Below are 19,612 nucleotides of genomic sequence, written 5' to 3'. Positions count from 1 at the left end.
TAATAATACACATACACTTTCTAACCAGATGACTTTTTTTTGGCCTTTTGAACTCGAGGTTGACATCCTGGTTTGGTCGGGACTCGTGCTCGACGAGCACTCCAAAACTCCCAAGGAAAGGACGCTGAGCGCACTTGATGGGCAAACCACGTCAGGGCAATTCATCAACATTCATTGAGCACTATTTTTGGACAGAATAATCGCACTTCTACCACAAGGAAGGAAACGTGAAATGGCACGGAAAAACGGCTTTACCTTTATACCATGGGGGGAGGGATACGTGTGTAGAAGCCCAAATATTTGGTGTTAGACTCTCAGGAGTACAATGTCGAATTGAAATGAGCAGAAGCAGATTAATGTTTGCCCTATGAGTGACTCTTGAGTCCTGGCCGATGAATACCATGTCCAAAACTAAGTCAAATTGAACGTCACTCTCAGATTGATTCGAGCAGAAATGGGTAGGTACCATTGTCCACGGTATCTATTAGGATCTGGAGGTTAAAGAAAAGGCAGTTCAAGGTTGGCGTAATGAGGTAAAAAGAACCATCAGGAACCAGGAAATCTGCCAGAGCTTATGGTTTCCACCATTGACTCAAGTCAACCAAATGCTCATGAAGACAATTGTTTCGTCTTTTTCGAGTCCACACGGTGACGGACCACGGACGGAAAAGAAAGACGACTGATTTACAATGGGATGTCGTGCCAAAGACTCGGATTTCGTCACCCGAGATCTAAAATATGGTCCATTGTTGTTTTAGGCTTTCGGGCAAACACCTCCAGATATATGAGTGTGTGACAGAAACTCACATTGACTTCAAACCCCACCTTATGCACTACTTTTCACTTAACGGTCCAGAAAGAAGGTGGATTATTAAAAGATTAGGCCACTTTCTGGGAGGTTGGGTCAACAATCCAAAGCCAGAGGCTTCTTGTCTTGAAGAGACTTGAAGAGACAAGAAGAGAGAGAGAGAGAGAGAGAGATTGGAACAAAATCCCTTGGACAAGGCCAATCTGTCCAGGATGACATCAAGAATTTCAATGTCACTGGCTTTTTTGGGAGGAGGCTTGACTGACTGACAGAATGAGTGAGCGAGAAGAGGTGGGATAAGGTTAAAGGCAACTACTCTTGATGGTGGGAATGACATATCAATGTGGGAACTTACTCTGGCTATGGAGGATTAGAGAGGATTAGTGTGGCTTAAGGTGTATGGTACTTTTAAAACGGGCAAATTGGTGGCCCTGGTCCAAGTTTGCCGACACAAATGATTAAATGCCAAATTTGTAGCATTAATCCTGGCCCTTCCGGATTGTATCTTGCGGTTATTGACTCAGTCAGTAGCCATACAGCCAAATTTGCGACCGATGGCGCACGTGTATGAAGGGCAAATGTGCGATCTACTAATATACATTCAGGTATCGAGAATATCCTGTCTCAGGGATGGCATGCCTTGTCGTTGTCGTCGCCTTCGTCCTATAATTAATGAAATATATCACGTTTTTAGCCCCTGAATGCGATCAGTCATGAGCACTTGACAGGAGACAGAAATAATTTGTCATCTCTACTAGCCCCCTAGCTCTGGTACACCAGCTAATTCTTGAGCCGTGAGGCATCACTGGTTAATGGGCCGTGCCTGAAAAAGATGGCAACCCTGAGAAATATTGGTAATGCAAAATCGATTATTCCCATAACGTTTCCGATGGTTGTCTGTTATGATACATCCCTTGGGTTATCACTTCATCGACATGGGCTTTGGGGCACAGGCATTTCCTTGAAGTCATAACAGCCGTTTATAGGGGAACAATAGCAAACAATGACCACGACTAATTGAAGCGGGAGGAGGAGGATGCATTTTTGGAAATGGGCCAGAAAAGGCATGCTTTTTGAACGGTATTTTGTGCATAAATTTGCCTCTTGGTGCTCCGGATTCAGTGATTGTTTCAATCATTATTGCATTCTCGTTCTTGTGGTCTACAAGTGGGCGAAATGTAGAAAAAAAACCGGGAAGTCTGATTGTTGTTGTTTTAGGACCAACTTCCACGCTACTTTCTGGTACACGAAACCAGCAAATTGTTTCGTGATCCGTAATTGCTGAGACGAAATAACTAGAACACTGAACAGCTCTGTCGTCGACCACTACTTCCTTTGATTCTCTTGCCAATCATTGGGCAAATTGTACATTCAACCGGGATTTTCATGGTATCCCTCGGCGGACTCCCGCCATGTTGGATTTGTTCTAATTGTGATTCCAACCAGGATAGAAGTACTAATTAAATCCCTCGCAATTTATGTTTGCTTGTGTGGGATCATAACAAAAATCATTGAGACTTGAATCAATGTTGGCGGCTTTGAGTTTCCTCATCATTTCTCTTTATCTTGATCGAAAAGGGAGGGATTGAAGCCACCCGGAAGAAGACGAGTAGTTTCTATTGCCCAAAGGCCCCCTACCAATTTCATGCCCAATGTTATCTTTACAAATGGGTTGGTTGGTTTGGAACCTCTGAAAGCTCGCCCTCACCTGCACTGACAAAAATATCAAGCCTTTCAAACATCAGCTTTGAGGGAGGATTGGTCCCTCTCACACGATCTCTTGGTCTCTTGTCATTGATTACCGTCAATCTCGGAATGAAAAGCCTCATATTCCCCTGATTCAAGTGTGCGAGACCTCCAAAGTTGACATTGAAAAGTTTTTCAGTCCTCCACCCTGTTTTCTTACCTTTTCGACGCCTTCGTCTATCCATCCATCTATCCATCCACCTTCTTCTCCCACAATGCAAAGTTCATTGTAATGTGTGTACACAGAGAAGAGGTGGACAAGAACGCGTGCCTCAGCAGCGATGCCACCAAAGGCCTATTTCTAACGTCAAGTCATCGGAAATGGCAAAGCAAATAGACGTCCTCGAACCAAGTGAAGAGATGAGTTGAATCATTCAAAGAGGGACACATGAAAGAAAGTCTTCCAACTAATAAATGACAGCTCATCTTGACCTAAGGCTCAAGACTTCTCTTAAACGGTGTATCTGACGAGGAAAAAGGAAACTAAAAAGTTCATTCCATAAACCAGTTCCCGGTCACTTTTTCTTCTCCTCGACAGTTTTGAGTGTGATTTTGGATTGGTGCTTTATTTCGTCAATCCATAACATCATGTTTCCTTGGGGCAAGACTCCGTCACAATGTCTTGTACTGAAGGTATATGGCGAGGAAAATGGAGTGAAGCGTCATGCCCCTAAAGGCATCCACATTCGTTAAAAGAATGTGGAGATGGATGAGCCACAGAAAATGGCAACAGGAGGTTAGTTGGTTGATTGGTTGGTTGGTTGGTGTTCGGCTACATCTTCCGAACGCACAACTTCAGAGCCGAATGGTGGTTGGATTATCTTTCCCATATTGGGTGTACGGAGCAAAGTGAGACAAGAAGTTTGCGCATGTTGGTCAAGTGCCCTTGTTAGTTTTAGCTTTCGCGGTCTAAATTATGAGTTTCATGGGGAGACCCGGATGTCGATGGAATCAGTTCGATAATCACTGCTAGGTCGACCCAAAATATGAGTATCGCTTTCCTAAGCTATCAAGATTAGGGTTTGCCATCATCATTTTCCAGCAGCGACAATCATCCTAATATCTTTCCGTCGTAACCTCAAATGAGCTGGAAGTTTGGCCCCCAAATCCCAGCCAGGCGATGAGTCTCAGAATCCCAATTTTCTCCTAGCTCCTTGCCCTCCGTACCCTCTTCCATTTATTCCTATGATAAATCTCAGTGGGCCTCTCTCAGAAGCGAATCTTGGCCCCTTCTTGGTATCCGGACATTCATCAGAGGCCTTGCAATGATTAACTTTCTTCCCATTGGCCTGCGTTCAGATCTCCTACCGAACTGTTTTTGTTGTAGGACTAGATGGTTATGACGAGCTTGCTATATACCTATATGGTGAGAGATTCTATCGGAAGAAGCTTATGCAAATCTGCCAATGACTGTCATCATAAAGTAGAAAACCCCCCATTAGCGACGATCATCTCCACTGAGCCCCCTCAAGACATGCGGCATCCTTGACAAATATCTATAACTGTCGCGTTTTTTTTTTGAAAGTCTTTCATCCGTTTTGTGATTTGGAAGTGAGCGGCCAATCCTGGTCTGCACTGCTAGCTATGCGTGGATCAAGATTCAGATTATGGCGTTTTTCTGGGGTGCGATTACAATTTTGATAATGGAGCAGGAGATCTGTTTTCGATCGTGTAAACTTTAAAATTGTTCCTGGTTCGCGCCAGCCAACTCTCTAGTTACGCTCGGGAATGCCAAACATGGCACGACCAGGCAATTAAAACCAATTTGACCAATAAATCAAAATCTCTTGCCATCACTGAGACGCAGTACTTACTAAGTCTGTGCGTTAAACAACGCCCAGATTCAAAATTTCCGGGTACTTGTTGCACCGGCCTTCTCAAGTTTGGAAATCATTGTTTTCAAGCAGATGCAATCATTTCGCAAACCTGTCCAAGAACTAAATTTCTACGCTTATTTTTGTAGCAGTGTGCAACCATTTTGGAATAAATTCATCCTGAAACATATTTTCAGTGCTGAATTTGAAATTTTTCATATGAAATAAAAGGAAAGTAGTAAACAGGTCAACTAAAAGATATTCTCAATATTTGCTGCCAATGGTAATAACAAAGCGAAACAACCAATATCCCTCAATTGAATCTCAACTTTAGTCCTTAGTGGTGTAGTTTTTAAGCAATTGTAACACCTCCGTGGCGGCGAACAGTTAATGAGAAGTGGTCCTCTCTCGGTTCATGACCAAGTTTAAGTACCCTCAAAACATGTCTGTCTGGCCCATTTGTGTCGTATGGGCAGGTAACAAATGATAGACATCAGCTCAAACGCCTCGATCTCAACCATCCCTCTTGTCCACGATTTATCAGCGTCAACCACGCTCAATAGAATGTATCAGAGCTATCAAACCTGACTATCTCGAGCAACGTAGGTGTGACGTAAATGATTATTTTGGTGGGATTCCATTGCCAACAAAGGCTCGTTAGATCGAACCAGAACCAACCCTGCCCTTGATGGAGTGGTAGCAATACATTAGAGGGGGAAACAGCCATGACGGTTTAAGAGGTTTCGTGAGTGTAAGCAGTAAAGTAGCGAGAAGAAACGATCATCATCAAGAAATGTTTATCAATCAGAAAATAGCCATAGAATGTGACAATGAAGAGTTTCCTTGAGAGTGGAAAATCTGAGAATGGAACCCATTCTATTCTCAAGAAATAAGAGCCATGTTAAAGTGGGCAGTTTTTGCCAAGCCTCCGGAATTCCGGAAACGAAACGTTGTGGTAAGTAGCCTGTTCATTATTCGATCATTAGGGACATATTGGACATAAAACATTATGATTTAGAATTGAAGGACCTGAAAGGGTTTACGAATTGAATCAACTAATGTGCATAATTTTCTTCCAGGTAAGTACAAAATTGAATCCCAAACAAGAGAGAGGTTGAGTGAAACACAATTTCAACATACCGGTGAATAGTGTCCTAGGAAATTGAAGAAGGATCATGATAGGAAAATCTCATCGTTCACGCTTTTGGTCTTCATCGATTGAAAAAGAGCAATTCTATTTTCTGTTATGAGCTCACTCATTAAGATAAACCGAGAAGTAGTGTTTCCAATATCTAAAAGTGTTAGATTATATCACTTCAATTATTTTCTGCCATTGCACACAAAAATGAAAAATCAATATTAATTAAAGAGGTTCATGAAATGAGACTATGAGAAATTAGACAATTTGAAATCTGCTTTCGGTGTGAAAAATAAACACATTGCGTTTTTGGCAATTTATAGTTTTTCAGTGTTTCAACAAATCCACTCTCGAAACATCTCCAAATCACTTTGGCCGAGCAAAACATTTGTCCCTATCTTATCCAATCCCATTTCAGATACTATACAGATACTAGATAGTAATGAACTAGTGATAATGCTTAAACCCTGGCCCACGTATTTGCACTTTGACGCATATCTAAAGCAAACAGATCACCTGATCAGTGAAACGCATTAAAAGATTGAAAAGCTTTGAAACGCCAGATGATGATGATGAGAATGACAATTCTTCCATTGAAATTCGAGAGTCACTTTGAACGATCCACCTAAACCTACACTAGAATAAGACCCGAGGCCCACAGAGAGCAAGAGGATTCCGATATGGAATTTGCCAGCAATCTGATGACTCACGATTCGTTCCTTTCGGCTTTCTCCACTTGTATCATACCTGCCTAGCATTAGTAAGAACCCGCTCCCATGTTCCCAAGTATCGTGTCCATTTCATATCAGAGATCAAGCTCTCAAAATTTTACCCGACCTTTGACACCCCCCAGTTTAACACTTGAATGTGAAGATCCAGCACACCCCTGTTAGTAAAACAAAATATTAGAGATAAAACTTAATACCTGGTTCCTTTAAGTCTTTCGTACTCTCTATGGGAGTGCATGAGTAAGTGTGTGCTTGGCTCGCACTCCTTTCCTCGGCTTGACACGTCTCCTCTCAGCGTTGACATCACAAATGAACCAAAGCCGCGTTTTGATCGTCATAAATGAGAAAGGCATGAGACATCGGATGAATTCATGCTCCCTTACGTACTAGGAGGAGAGGCATGAATCGTATCAAGTGTGCATTGCCGAGTGCAGTAGTAGTTAGTGGGGACAGAAAATTATTTGCAACTTGATCAAAATGTGTGCGAGTGTTTTATTGAAGTTGTTTTTGAACGGCCGTGCTGATCCGACAACTATTTAGGCACTCAGGTTGAAAAAAAACATGAGAAGACTTCTGTAGTTGAGGTGCATTCAAAGTGTTGATTTGAGAACAGCTTTTGGACAGGACTATGATGAAGTGGGTGGTGGTGGATAAACCGAAGGAATTTAGGCCTAGACACATTAAGGTAAGCACAGATCCACTTTAAGGGAGACTATTTTGAGGACATGAATACGATTTCCCTTATCTTGGGGTGATTCACGACGTCGGCGCTTCTAGCCGGTAATTATTTTTAGATCTCTAGCCATCACGTACTTGGTTGAGTTGTGATTAAGAATATCTGCCTCCCACTTATGAATTACTCTCTCTCTCTGTCGGTTGTCGGACTAAGACCCGAGTTTCATTCCCACGCTCAACCGGAATGAATACCACCCCCCCCACCGGAAATTTCTCTATTTAATATGAAAAAAAGCCTAGCCAAGAGACTCATTGAGAAGCCAGTACGTTTACATGAGTTTGGCCACAGGGCCAATGATTGAAGACCTTCAGACCATTCATCCTCCACATCAAACAAAACTTTCCCTTTTAATTACCGAGGAAAGCCACGAACCTGTCAAGCGCTGACTCTCTGTCCCTGATTTCTGGGCACCAAACATCGGACATTGTTGCTTTTGAAAAGACACAGGTAGAGATCAAGAGGGCCAGCATCCTCTTTCCCTCCCTAATTTCCTTTGTTTCACTTGAAATGGATTCATGATTCGTCCCGCTTGGTTCGAATCCTGTCTTTTACCCGAGCCAAAAGAATAGGGGAGAGGTGGAGAAGTGGAGAAATGAAGCCGGGTAGATTTGGTTTTGCTTCCCTTGAGGACCGAAGACCCAATGAACTGAGGAGTTTGACTTGATGGGTTCGAGATTTCAGATCAAACAAAGCAGGAGCTAAGATTGCACACCGGGTCTTTTCTGAATACTTACTGACAGACGCTCTCGGACGATTTATTTTGCGTTTGCAAAGGCTCGTGGTTCTCATGGCTGCATCCATGCATGCCAATGGGAGGAAAAGACCCAGAGACACAAGAATTAACCGGCTTGGAAAGGATTGCTTATCAAAGCGAATCCATAGTTGATCCCCCTTACGTTCGTGTTGCGCACAGGGTATTCAACACTACCCAAGATCATCAAAGGCAAGCTTAAAAAAATGACTCTGGACGCTCAGGAGCTCTGGAGTTCTGGGTCCATGTAGTACTCGTACATATTGTGAGTGTGTGTAGTACAATAGCCAGGCGAGATGGTAGAGGGAACGTATTTTTTTGCTTGGTAGCCAAACACCCGTAGATCCAATCCAGAAGCGCTCCACACAAGTTCGTACCGGGTAGGAGGCCGTCTTGAACGGGAGCGGATCGGATCGGTTCTACCTGTCTCCAGACGGGTTTTCAGCGCTTCAGTTGCTCTATGGTAGGAGAGGTGTCAAGTGCTCTCTCGCTCGCTCTCTCTCTCTCGCTCGTTTCCCTCTCTGCGTCGTCTGTTTAGATTGTGTATGGTGTTTGGTTATACACTCAAGTGGTTTGCATTTTGCAATGTTGTGACAATTTCAAGTGCGTGAGATAACAAAAGTGAGGTCAGTGTAGGTCCAAGTCATGCCGTCAATGGGCAAGATGTTGGTTCATCAAGAAGCTCTGAACTCGGCTTACCGAAAAGTAAGTTAACCTTGAGCATATCTTTGGAGAAATCTCGACCCTTTGTCTGTCAAGAGAGCAACCATAAAACCCCTCATGTTTCTTTCGAAGTCGTCGTGCTAAGAAGACACGCACCACAACACAAGGCATTTCGAGGATCAGCTGAATGTGTTTGACGAATGTTTTCCAGCCATGTTATTAGAGAGGGCAGGGCCTTTGTATCCAACTTATGAAGCAGGTGCGAGATGAAAAATCCAGCTTGAGCTCCAAGAACTTTCTTGACAATTAGCTGCAAGTCGATCTTGTGCTATACACACAGTAGGATACATATTGTACTAGGCTAGGGGCTGGGCAACCGACCGACCGCCAGGGAGGTGAGATCATGAAATAGCGTCAAAGAGACGTATTGTAATTGTTGAAAATCATTCAGACTTGACTGATTCCATCTTGCACATCTCTTGCCATCTCTTTAGAAACCCGAAACATTCCCTGTCGTATTTTCTGACTTGCTCCCTCTTTCTCTCTCTCGTTCACCCCTTATGCAGTATGGTAGTGTCTCTTATCTTCACGAGTATTGTTCACGAGAAAGTGGGCCACGATGCAGTGTTCCAAAAATGATTCTTGGAATTAATTACGTTGGCCCATTGAGCACCACGCTCGGTCTGCTATAGCTACTAGCTTCATGTGATAGAAAGTCAAGGGAATTTCGCATGAACCGCGTCGATTCCTCCTTTTGGGTCATATCCTCTTTAATTGGATCGCCCGCGTCTCCTGGATGATGTGATCATGATCGGGATTGCTGGTTGGTGTGGTATGTCAAAGCACTTAATGATCATATGGATCAATATTTTTGAAGAATGTTCTGAAAACCATATCAAATGTTGACGTGAACCCTTGTGCTTTTCCTTTCAGACCACTAAAAGTGGGTTTATTAATTACCCTAGCTTCAGTAGCAGTTATGTAGAACTGGAGCAAGTTTTTTGAAAGCGCCTTTTATCATCTTGGTGCTTGAAGATAAATATCCGGAGTCAAACATGCTATTGGCAGCCGCTCAAATTGTCTCAAAGTAGAGAGCCAAGTTGATAGGCTGATCCTATTACATGGATGAATCCAGTTTTCACGAGCCAAGACTGGAAAACCCGCATCACTTTATAGTTTGGTCGCTCCTTTCTGAAAAACAACTTTCCATGCATCATCACAGCTTCATTGATCCGATGATAATCATCCATACCCTAGAGAAGCATTTCACCTTGAAGGATCATGAACAATTGCACGTGGCCATAAGCCGGAGACATGAAATGTTTTTACAAGAATGCGAGAAAATACCGCCCTCGAGGAGGTCGACTCATTCCACATTTCACAACTCGCATACTATTTGGGGTTTGTGGGCATTTGCCTAAACGGTGGCTGAAACGGTACCGCCCGCTCTCGAGACACGACAGAGAGAGAGAGAAAAGAACGGTTTTATTTCGTCTTTGCTCAGGACATTGGGATTCATTTTGGTTTCTTTCCCTGACGCTGACTCGTCGTGCTGCAAAATTCCCACTTGTGCTCAAGGTAACCTAATTGACAAAATTTGGAGGCTGTGCCCAACTCGGCACTGTTGGTTCATATTGAAAGCTGACTCAGAGTCAGTAGAATTTCGTACAATTTCATTCCCAAATGGAAGGAACGACTAGCTCGGAATGATGGCCTTTGGATGGAGATGGATGAGACCGGCACCATTGAAAAGTTCTCTTTTCCAGAGGAGTGACAAAAACGCAAATTGACGCTCATCTTTCTTTCATTTGCATCCATTGCATCACTTCATGCCCACCAAGTGCTATAACAGAAAGGAGCTGTTCCAATCAAGCCTCATGCCTCCAAATGGCCCGTCAGGGTCATCGTGAACGGCAATTCCATTTTCTGATGGAACAAAAATGAGTTTAATAAGCAGTTGTCAGGATGAAGATCTCATTGCTTGCTTAGGTGATGTAAGCGCATGCAATCGTCCATGAATGGTGGCAGGCTCTTACGAGACGAGGTTCGTTCGTCTTTATGAAACTGGTGTTACAATTGAACGAAGAACCTCCGAATGCAAGCACGTAGATCGAGTAGACAGGGAAAATAGAGCAAGAAGATATCGCCCACGATAAAAAATGATGGTCTTTTTCAAATCAATTATGGATGGATCTCTGCATACGCCATTTGAGCATCGCAAGAGTCATTGAGGCTCAATCACCGTGATCATGCCATCATCATCATCATCATCTCCCCAACCGAGTGATGTCTATCTTCCAAGGGTGTGTCCGACACCCACGACCAATTGCTACCACGACCAACGGCATAAAAAGATACGAAGGAAATCGTCCCCCTTCCAAATTCGTTCTTGAGATGAAATAATTTCTCCTCCCTATGAAATTATGGAGCCCAGGGTGACCCTTCAACTTGACACTAATACCCACTTGACACTGTAATGTTAGACATGCATGCCTTGAGAGACAACTTTTGGCATTTAAAGTTGGAGATGCAATTTTGAACGAAAAATGGATGCACTTGGTAATGAGGATCTCATTTAGCTTGTCCTTTCAGCGGTCACCCTTGTGAGCCTTTATTCTAATTACTTTGAGAGCGGACATTTCAAAGTGCCATTCGAGCTGATTGTCCAAGATGTTAGAGCTCACATGAGATTCATCAATAACACCAAAGGTCAAAACATGTTGGTAGAATGGCATTAGTCGAAGTCGTGGGTCGGATTGTGGTTTCGGGAGTGACAGAATGGTCCGGGCTTGGGAATGTTCTCAAGACTAATTACGTATTTCTTCCATCATTCCAAATGGATGCCGAATGTGCCTCTTTTGCCACTTTAAAAACCATTTGCAACGCCATCAAAGACTTGGATGAATGAGGGTGTATGTTGCTAGCAAGGTATCACCACTTCTATCTCAGGATGTTGTAGACTCATTAATTGGAATGTTGCTTTGACCCTTGAGACATTTGAAAACAAATTTCTACCAAGGTCGTCACTTGGTCATGTCTCAGCTATTTTTGGGGGGGTTTGGGAGCCAAATTGATTTGACATTGATGCTGAAGTACCTAGGTCCACAAACATTTGTTCTCAATGTTATGAATAAGGATAATCGTGGATGGTTCAAGACAGCAGAGGGAAAATGAACTTGTAATCGCAGAGATGACCTGAAAAAAAATTGAACTGAAGCTCAGGGGATGTCAATGAGAGGACTATCGAACCATTTGGCCACCTCATAAATAGCGTGTTTTGTCGAGAAACTAACTCCAACACAATATAAGTAAGCACTACGAGATCTGTGGAAACAACTTAAATTTGTTTCCCGGATATTTAGCAACGGCCATTCAATGTCGTGAGAACACGCGAGGATGCTCTGAAAATTTTCCTGGGAAAACGTGTGGTTTAGCTTGGGAGTCCACCTAACCAGCCCCATGTAATCCAGATCTTCACACTTGTGTTCTCAGGCCACCAAAAAGGCACATCAAAATAAGACCTGATGGATGATAACAATGAGATTCAGTTTTTATCTAGTTTTTACACGATCAATTGATTAAGCTCGTAATGGATTCTGGTAACTCGAGGAAGTCCAAGAGAATGTACCTGTTTTATTATCTTTGTGACAAAGAGCTCTTCTGATTGGCTCGTCATTCTGAGTGAGCAAATGTCGTTGTTTCAATTACCTTGGTAAATATCGTCCAGAGGTCCAATTTTGTCAAGTTGGTAGTCAGGATTTATTGGTTAAAGATTGTCTCGAAAACGTTTGATGGTTTTCCTATGAATAAGTTCGTAAGACAGTCAGTCACCTGGCTTGACAATTCCCCTGTACAACTTAGATTCAAGCCTAGTTAATGACTGAAACCTCCGTGTTTTTAGGTGGTGCGGTACTAAGTGCTTACTATGACGAGAACTGTCGGACAGGGTGACAGACAGATAGAGATAGATAGATAGAGAGAGAGAGAGAGAGAGAGAGAGAGAGCTCCAACTTGGTCGACATTTCTGTTTCCTGGTTAATGAAGGTTGGCCGTCGCCCGTCAGGCATGGTTACGTTTTTCGGCTAGTGGAAGTTCAAGTCACTTACTACTTCTCGTACTACTGTACTGTGCGTTCGTTCGTACGAGTGCTTCTAGGATTCTACCATCGGATCGGTAGGAAGTGATTGATGTGAGATATCCAAAACACATTTATGGTAGTTCATGTTGCCGCAAGTCTTTGCCAACCACGCCTTCTCCTCACAGTGAAAAATCGAAAAATGGCCAGGCAAACGTTTTGCCCACCCTGCTTGAACTTTCTTCTGAAGTCGAGGTATCTTATTCGTCTCACCACAATTTGATTGACCTAGACATTTGACTTGCACTCCTTGGATATTGTGGGACATATTTTATGCGATGAGATGGCCCTAAACGCGAAAAGGGCTACTTTGTCACTCGTTCTTGGCGATCGAGCAGCTGCTCGCGTTTCACTAGCAAACTTTTTGCTTGATCATCCGTTTCGAAAATTCTTTGGGAGACCAAACCCAGCTAGAATGATTACCATGTAGATATAGTAGAAGCGAAACCGCCTCGAATGGGTAGTCCATGCAAGCTACATAACTAATGTATGCCGTATTGCTAAACGGGCCGTTGCCTATTAGGCCCACACACTCAAAACTGGACAACCATTAGGAGGAGATTTCACCACCCCAACCAGTAGTTCCAGGGTTCCTGGAATGCAGTTCCCCCGACAGAACGGGGAACACGTTCCTATTTGAAGGATTCCTGGCAATCCTTGATTGCATTTCGGTGAGCAGGAATGACTTATGGGCTCGTCTAATTCTAACTGAGCCAGTCTCCGTTGTGGTTCTCTCATTCAGAGGATCAGAGAAAGTGGTTTGAAAATGGGATTGAATGGCCGGAATGAGAGCTGAAAAAAAATCGAGTCAGAATGATCTTGAAAATCTTGCAGTCCCTCCAAATGAGACACACACCAATGAGTTGGACGATAATAGTGATCAATGCAAGCGGAAAATGGGCCTGTCAAGGAAGGCACTTGGTATCTCAGGTCGGAGAATGAGAGAAGAACCCCCGAGACTGTATTCTTCGTCGAATTCCCGATAAGGGCATTGGAATTCTGAGCTCCCAAAAAAAGCAGAGATTTGTCCTCATCGGGCCTCCATCTTTTTCATCCAATGAACCTTGGATCGAGTACAGATCGGATCGGATTGTGGTTTAATTTCAAATCCATGACCTGAGAGCCGTCTTAGTGTCTTTCAAACGACTACGAAACACTCACTTGGGAACTAGTTTGATCTTCACCAGGGGTTTTAATGGCTTATGATATAGTAGGGAGATAAGAATAAGGAAAAAGTGCTTGATTTTCTTGACCCCTTTTTGAACAAGGACTTGGATTGAGTCTGGAATTACCCATGTACTTGCTGGAACCTCACTCCCACGCTTTCAGCGAATTTAGGACGATCGAGAGCTGTTCTAGATCTGACTTCGATCCGCCCATTGGCCTTGAGGGGCTTTTCTTAAAATGCTCAAGACTCCTCTCAAGCCATCATAATGAGAATTAATGGTCACATTATCAAATCGATCACAGAGCACTTGCGATTAGAACATAGTACGTACATATGGTGGGTTGTATTTGTACCTTCGGGGAATGAAGTGAGATTGAGTACAGGAAATGTTCAAGAGCACTCATCGCCCACACATTGGCCAAATGATAAATAATTCATATTACGTGAATATAATTGATATTGGTTTGGATGCTCGACCAGCCAGATTAACTGTCCCTAAGCGAAGAGATTTTCGGAAATGATTTTTAAATTCAAATTCCATGGACGCCATGACCAGGAAAAGACTTCACTTGTGAGCAACTGTGAATTGGCATTTGTGAGGGAAGAAGGTCCCTGGCCATTGAATGATCGACGAAGTCCATGTGGAAATCGTACGCCAACATGAGCGGCTACAAATGTCCAAACTTGGGTGTGTGGACCGACGGGGTATTTGGGGGCCATATCCACGTCATTCCGCCCAACAGAGTCAGGTGGTAAATGAACAATGGACAGTAGTAAAAAATAGGCTCCCAAATAGGCAGCAACAACCACGACAATGAATCTGGAAAGAGAGAACGGAGATCGAGAGCTTCTCCTACTTGATTGACGATCCACTTACTAGTTTCGAATTGAGGAAACTTTTACTTCAACCGTCGAGAGGAGCCCCTCCAGTCATACAATACCTTAAGGAGGCCTGATTAATTTGAGAGATGTACGGATATAATGATCTTGTAATACGTAGAGTGGCTTTAAAGATGAGTGAACAACTTTCTCCCCATCTCATGCGGTAAAAGTGGGTATTTACTGTTTATATGACGTCCAAAAAGTGAGACCAGATAGGCCTTTGAGCAAATGCATGACGACATCAAACCATCGAGCAGGGTCGTAACGATCAAAAGATTACATACTTGAGATGCACCATTACTGAACTTAATTACTTGTCCATTTTTTTACCTGCCAATTTCTGCCTGATGGCAGCACGAGGAGAGCCAAAGTTTGATTTCGATATTTCTTCTCCTATTTGCAGGGTTCGGATCCGAGAGCCGCAACATGTCGTGGAAAACTCCAATCAAAACGCTCCAAGCTCAACATGGAGATCAACAAGGAGCTCATGCTCCGATCCGGAGCGGAGAATTTGTTCAAGTAAGTGCACCAACCGTGTATGTACGAGTATGCATGACATGTTGTACTTGAACCAACCATTGTCCACTTATGGTATCCTCATCCATAAATCAGAGTGAAGAATACCAATGAGCACGGATTGGAGTAACAGATGGATGGGAAGGATTGCTCATTGAGCATTTTGTTCTGTTCTCAATGCAGATGACAGAGATGCTCAAATACCATCTCAACAAAAGACAGATCCGTTGGCATTGTTATGCGATATCTTGACGTCAAGCCCAAGTTCTCCATGTTTTGGCACGGCCCTTTTTTACACTGTCCAGGCTGTGAGTGATTTGCATGTCTATCCGGCCAATATCCCAGCCATTTGTCATTCAAACCATGCTATCCGGCCAACCTACGTACCTCGGGTCAATTATTCGTCCTTCATCTTGAGGAGAAAGTTGGGCACCTTCATCTTGCGACTTCCACCATTACCCGTACAGGATTCTTTCGACTCGCTCCAAGGCAGGCAGGCAGGCAGGCAGGCAGGCAGGCAGGGTACTAGAGCTCGTTCGAGCGAGTCAAGTGGTGAAAGAGGTGCAGTAGAGTATCGTCGGTCAAACCATGAAGCCGGGAGGGGTTCTCGCCTCCATTGACTTGTTCACACCTCCCCCCAAAAAGGAAATTCGATGCACCTCGTCCAGAATGAGAGGTCAGAGACCTGCTGATCAGGCACTTCACCGCTAACTCGTTCGTATCCGGGCGAAGAAGCCAAGGGATCCGAGGAATCTTGCAATCAGCGATCACTTTGAGATCAACCTCAAGTTGATTGTGTGCACTCTTTGGGAAGGAATCGAGCAAAGACCAGGATAAATGCGAGTCGAGATGGTGGCTCCTGTGGATGACGGGGCAAAACAGTCTAAATTCTTTGTCCAATTAAAGCGTCTTGTTTGAGCTGGTTTTAGGAAGAGGGTGACCTATTCGATGCAGCATCTGTGGAGGTTGATTTAAAAGCAAACTTTGTCGCGATTACTGAATTGAAAAGTAACTTAACATTTCCTAATAATCACTTTAAAGGTAAAGCTCGCTTCGAAACAGCCCGAGTTGGAATAAAAACTAGTATCGGGATTACGAAGATGCGAATAGCGCATTGTCCTAGTTAGTGTCATGCATTCACGATCTTTCAATCTGACATTTGGCATCGCGTTGCAAAACATGGTGCTCATCAAAACCCGTCTTCTTTCAATTCCACGTAACCAAAGGACGGTTTTCGAGAAGCCATGGCTTTTTTTTAATCTGTCTTCCACAGAGTGCGAGATTGTTGGCTAAACACACGTTCAATCGAAATCATTCGTGTGTGACTTTGGACCGGGCGCCAAATTGGAGAATGAAGGAGATGAAAGTTGTGTCTTTTTCGCGTTGAAACCATAACACCTCTTTCTATATGATCGGCACTTTTTTATTGATAGGATTCTACATGGCACTCCAATACGACTCCACGTCTTGAAGAGTGTGGCAATTTTTCCACCTTCGGAGTCCACACTTTTTGCGTCGTTCGACTTAAAGGAGCTGGTTGCCATACCCTTCAAATTTTGGTACTTCTTTGTCACACATTAAAATACCTGAGGCCTCCTGTGAAATTGCTCACGATTTATTTTTTCTCTTGGCCTTGAACTGAGTGTTGTGATGATAATGATGAGCAGACCTGATTAAATCAATGTAGGATGGTTTAGAGAGGATGAACATATAGGTACGAGCATACGTACTGCAATATACCTAGGGCAGGTAGGAGCTATGTAGATCGTGACTTATGAAATGCTCTGCTGCATGTACTCGTAGTAAGTGATTTGAGCTCCTGATTTGGCAGGAAACCATCTGAAGCTTGTCTACATACGAGTAACCCATGTCCTAGTATGGGTAGGTACGCTTACAAACCGACAACAGGATATTTTGGAGACAAAGAAGAAAGATTATGATTATCTTGAACGACGGAAGTCAGTTTTCGTGAAGGTCCTAATCTATTCCTAGGAATCTCCTTCTGATACATTTTTGGTGTGGCGTTGTTGTCAAGGCCAGGTTGAAGAAACATTTTCTCGCAAAGCGGCAAACTTTGGGGCCTCAGTGCTTTGGCTGAACCCAAAGAACTAACTGCTAACCGTTCCCACAATGCCAATTCGTCAGTAGACTTGCCATGTCCAAAATTGAAAGTCACGAAGGACCTCTGAGATTGAGTATTGGCTCTGGGTTGGACAAGGAATCGAACTCAATTCCTTCCCATTTTTCGGTTTTTATGAGCTAATTTCAAGGCTATGGGGATTCAATGCACTTCTATTTCGCAGAAAGTCACCACATATGAAATCCTCGGAACATTCCCCAGCTGACCAGAACACTTTCAGCCCATTCAGAAACAATTTACCTCGGCATCTTTCAAGGTGCTTTCTGTCCAGTTATGCCCCTCCTTCCCTTCAACCAATCGACTGGAAGGAATTTAGGGAATTGCAACCCAGAATCTCTATCTGGGCATCCGGGATGCACTCGCAATTGTATGATAGAATTGATATCAAAAGTCACATGTTTCCTCCAATCAATTTGACGAGCCCGTTACATTTTTTTTCGGGATCACTCTTTACGATGGGGTAATACACCATTAGTTGATCTACAATTGGCACTGGAATCGAATGGTGGTTAGCTAGTAGCCTCAGACGATGACAGAAGTCAATTAGCAGTACGTATTGAGAGTACTGGATATGCGAATCGAATCTAACCTTTCTTCTCTCCCGTTTTATTTCCAGAGCGACCACGAACAAAAAGCTCAAAGAGACGGTGGCCCTGGAGTTGAGCTTCGTGAATTCAAATCTCCAACTCCTCAAGGAACAGTTAGCCGAGCTCAATAGCTCTGTGGAGCTCTATCAAAATGCGGCAAAGTAAGATTTCTTATCTTGATTAACCATGCACTGCGTCGGCTTACAGTGAAAACTGGCGTACATAGGGCTAGAAACCTACGAGTACTTAGATCCGTATTCATGGCGGTAACTTTTGGCACTCCAGTTGATGCTGTTGTTGTTATTTTTGTTGTTATCATCTCTCCCAAAGAAATTTTGACAAAGCGCTAATTCCTGGGGGCTGAATTTGCTTGGTTGACGATTTTCTCGCACTTATGGTAAATGTCATGCTTTTCATTACGTGGCATGGTTCTATTGAGACGGATAACTGTGTCTCGATGACCTTTGCCAGACCTGAGGCGATAAAGCACATTATGAAGAGGAAGGACGAATGACTTGAAGATTTAAAACTACATCGACGCTTGAGGAAATTCTAAACGGGTGGTGTTGTGGCTATTTGAAATGATTATCATTTGTCAAATTCTGTGACAAAGTACTTTTTTATATCTTGTTTTGGTCAGGAAGCGATCCAAAGGAACGACGAGAGTTTCCTCCCTCTCCAATCCTTTTGTCTTGGACTCAAATGGCGCTCGGCGACGTTGAACTGTCTTTGGCATTGCCAGATATTTCAAGACTGAATTTGATTCGATCAGTGTGCGACATCGCGCCTTTGTTATCTTTGCAAAACTGGAAGCAAGAGGAATCTAGAATCACCCACTAAGTTTTTTTTGGCATCCTCTTGGCCTTTGTTTTGTGGTGTCTCATCAATCTACAAATTGGTGGAATGCTAAAACTGGACTGATGGATCGGTGAGCAAACTTGGGGTCCCCCAAGGAGCACGCTAAGACCCACACAAAGTGTAAAACTTCTTTGCTTGAAGCACATTTGTGATCCTACCTGAATGAAGTCTGCATTCGTTTTCTCCGAGCACGAAGTTCATTCAAAAAGAGTAGTTTGTTAATCTTCTTCGCAGGTTTTCCTGTTCAGTCATTGTTTACTCACGTTTACCTCCGGGACTCAATTTCCATTTTCAATGCCTTGTAATGATTATTGATGATTGAAATCTCCTTCCTTACCTCTCTCCCTCTCTTCGCCAACGCTTTTAATTTTGAACAGGAGAAAGTGGCTTGAGTCGCCGACAAAACTGTTGGGCTCGAAGCAATCTCTCTCGGATGAGTTGAAATGATTGTGGTTAATCCGTAGATTTGTGCCCCTCCGAATCTTAAATGCAATCTAGGTCAAACTTGCTCAGAGGTTTTTTTTTACTCAATTGAATACCATGACACTAAACCGCTGTCTCAAAGCAATGGCTTTGCCACTTGCCCGGAAGCGATTGAAATGATGACAGCCATTGGATGTCAAACTCTCTTCCATTCAGGCAGTTGGTCAAGAATGAAAATAATGCTTGTGGTTTTGCGGCCAATTTGAGAAGATACAAAATTTTAAAGGTCCAATTCGAAATTAAAGTGCACACCTTTGGTATATATTTGCCAATCAAGCAAAAAGTGTGTGAACCTTGTTGGTGCAACTCCAAATGTTTCCGGTTTTTTCGGTTTAACAAATTGAGTTGCACTTCTTGGCTCTTGCTTCAAGTGATATAAGAGATCCCTTGGCCTTTGGCGAATATTGGGGCAAGAAGTTTCATGGGAAGCAAGTGATCTTTGCGTTTGATAGAAGCCCC

At 43.3% G+C, this 19,612-nt stretch overlaps 1 protein-coding gene across 5 annotated transcripts in view; it reads left to right on the top strand.

The window, feature by feature from the left end:
• Positions 1 to 19,612, top strand: part of LOC131885090 (rhophilin-2-A-like) — a 46,767-nt gene that overhangs the window by 23,716 nt on the left and 3,439 nt on the right. Inside the window, exons 2-4 of one of the 5 annotated variants that reach the window (XM_059233028.1) lie at positions 5,184 to 5,323; positions 14,973 to 15,088; positions 17,842 to 17,973. In XM_059233028.1, coding sequence (XP_059089011.1) covers positions 5,267 to 5,323; positions 14,973 to 15,088; positions 17,842 to 17,973 — 305 coding nt within the window. In that variant the 5' untranslated portion in view covers positions 5,184 to 5,266. Of the gene's footprint in view, positions 1 to 5,151; positions 5,324 to 6,605; positions 6,920 to 8,183; positions 8,427 to 14,972; positions 15,089 to 17,841; positions 17,974 to 19,612 lie in introns of those variants that run through there. The other 4 variants (XM_059233027.1, XM_059233026.1, XM_059233025.1 and 1 more) reach the window with 4 other exon arrangements.

The sequence above is a fragment of the Tigriopus californicus genome, chromosome 8 (genome assembly GCF_007210705.1).
Source record: "Tigriopus californicus strain San Diego chromosome 8, Tcal_SD_v2.1, whole genome shotgun sequence".
NCBI classification, from domain to species: Eukaryota; Metazoa; Arthropoda; class Copepoda; order Harpacticoida; family Harpacticidae; genus Tigriopus; species Tigriopus californicus.
Note: the sequence above shows the minus strand (reverse complement) of the source record. Positions and strands in the feature narration are given on the sequence as shown.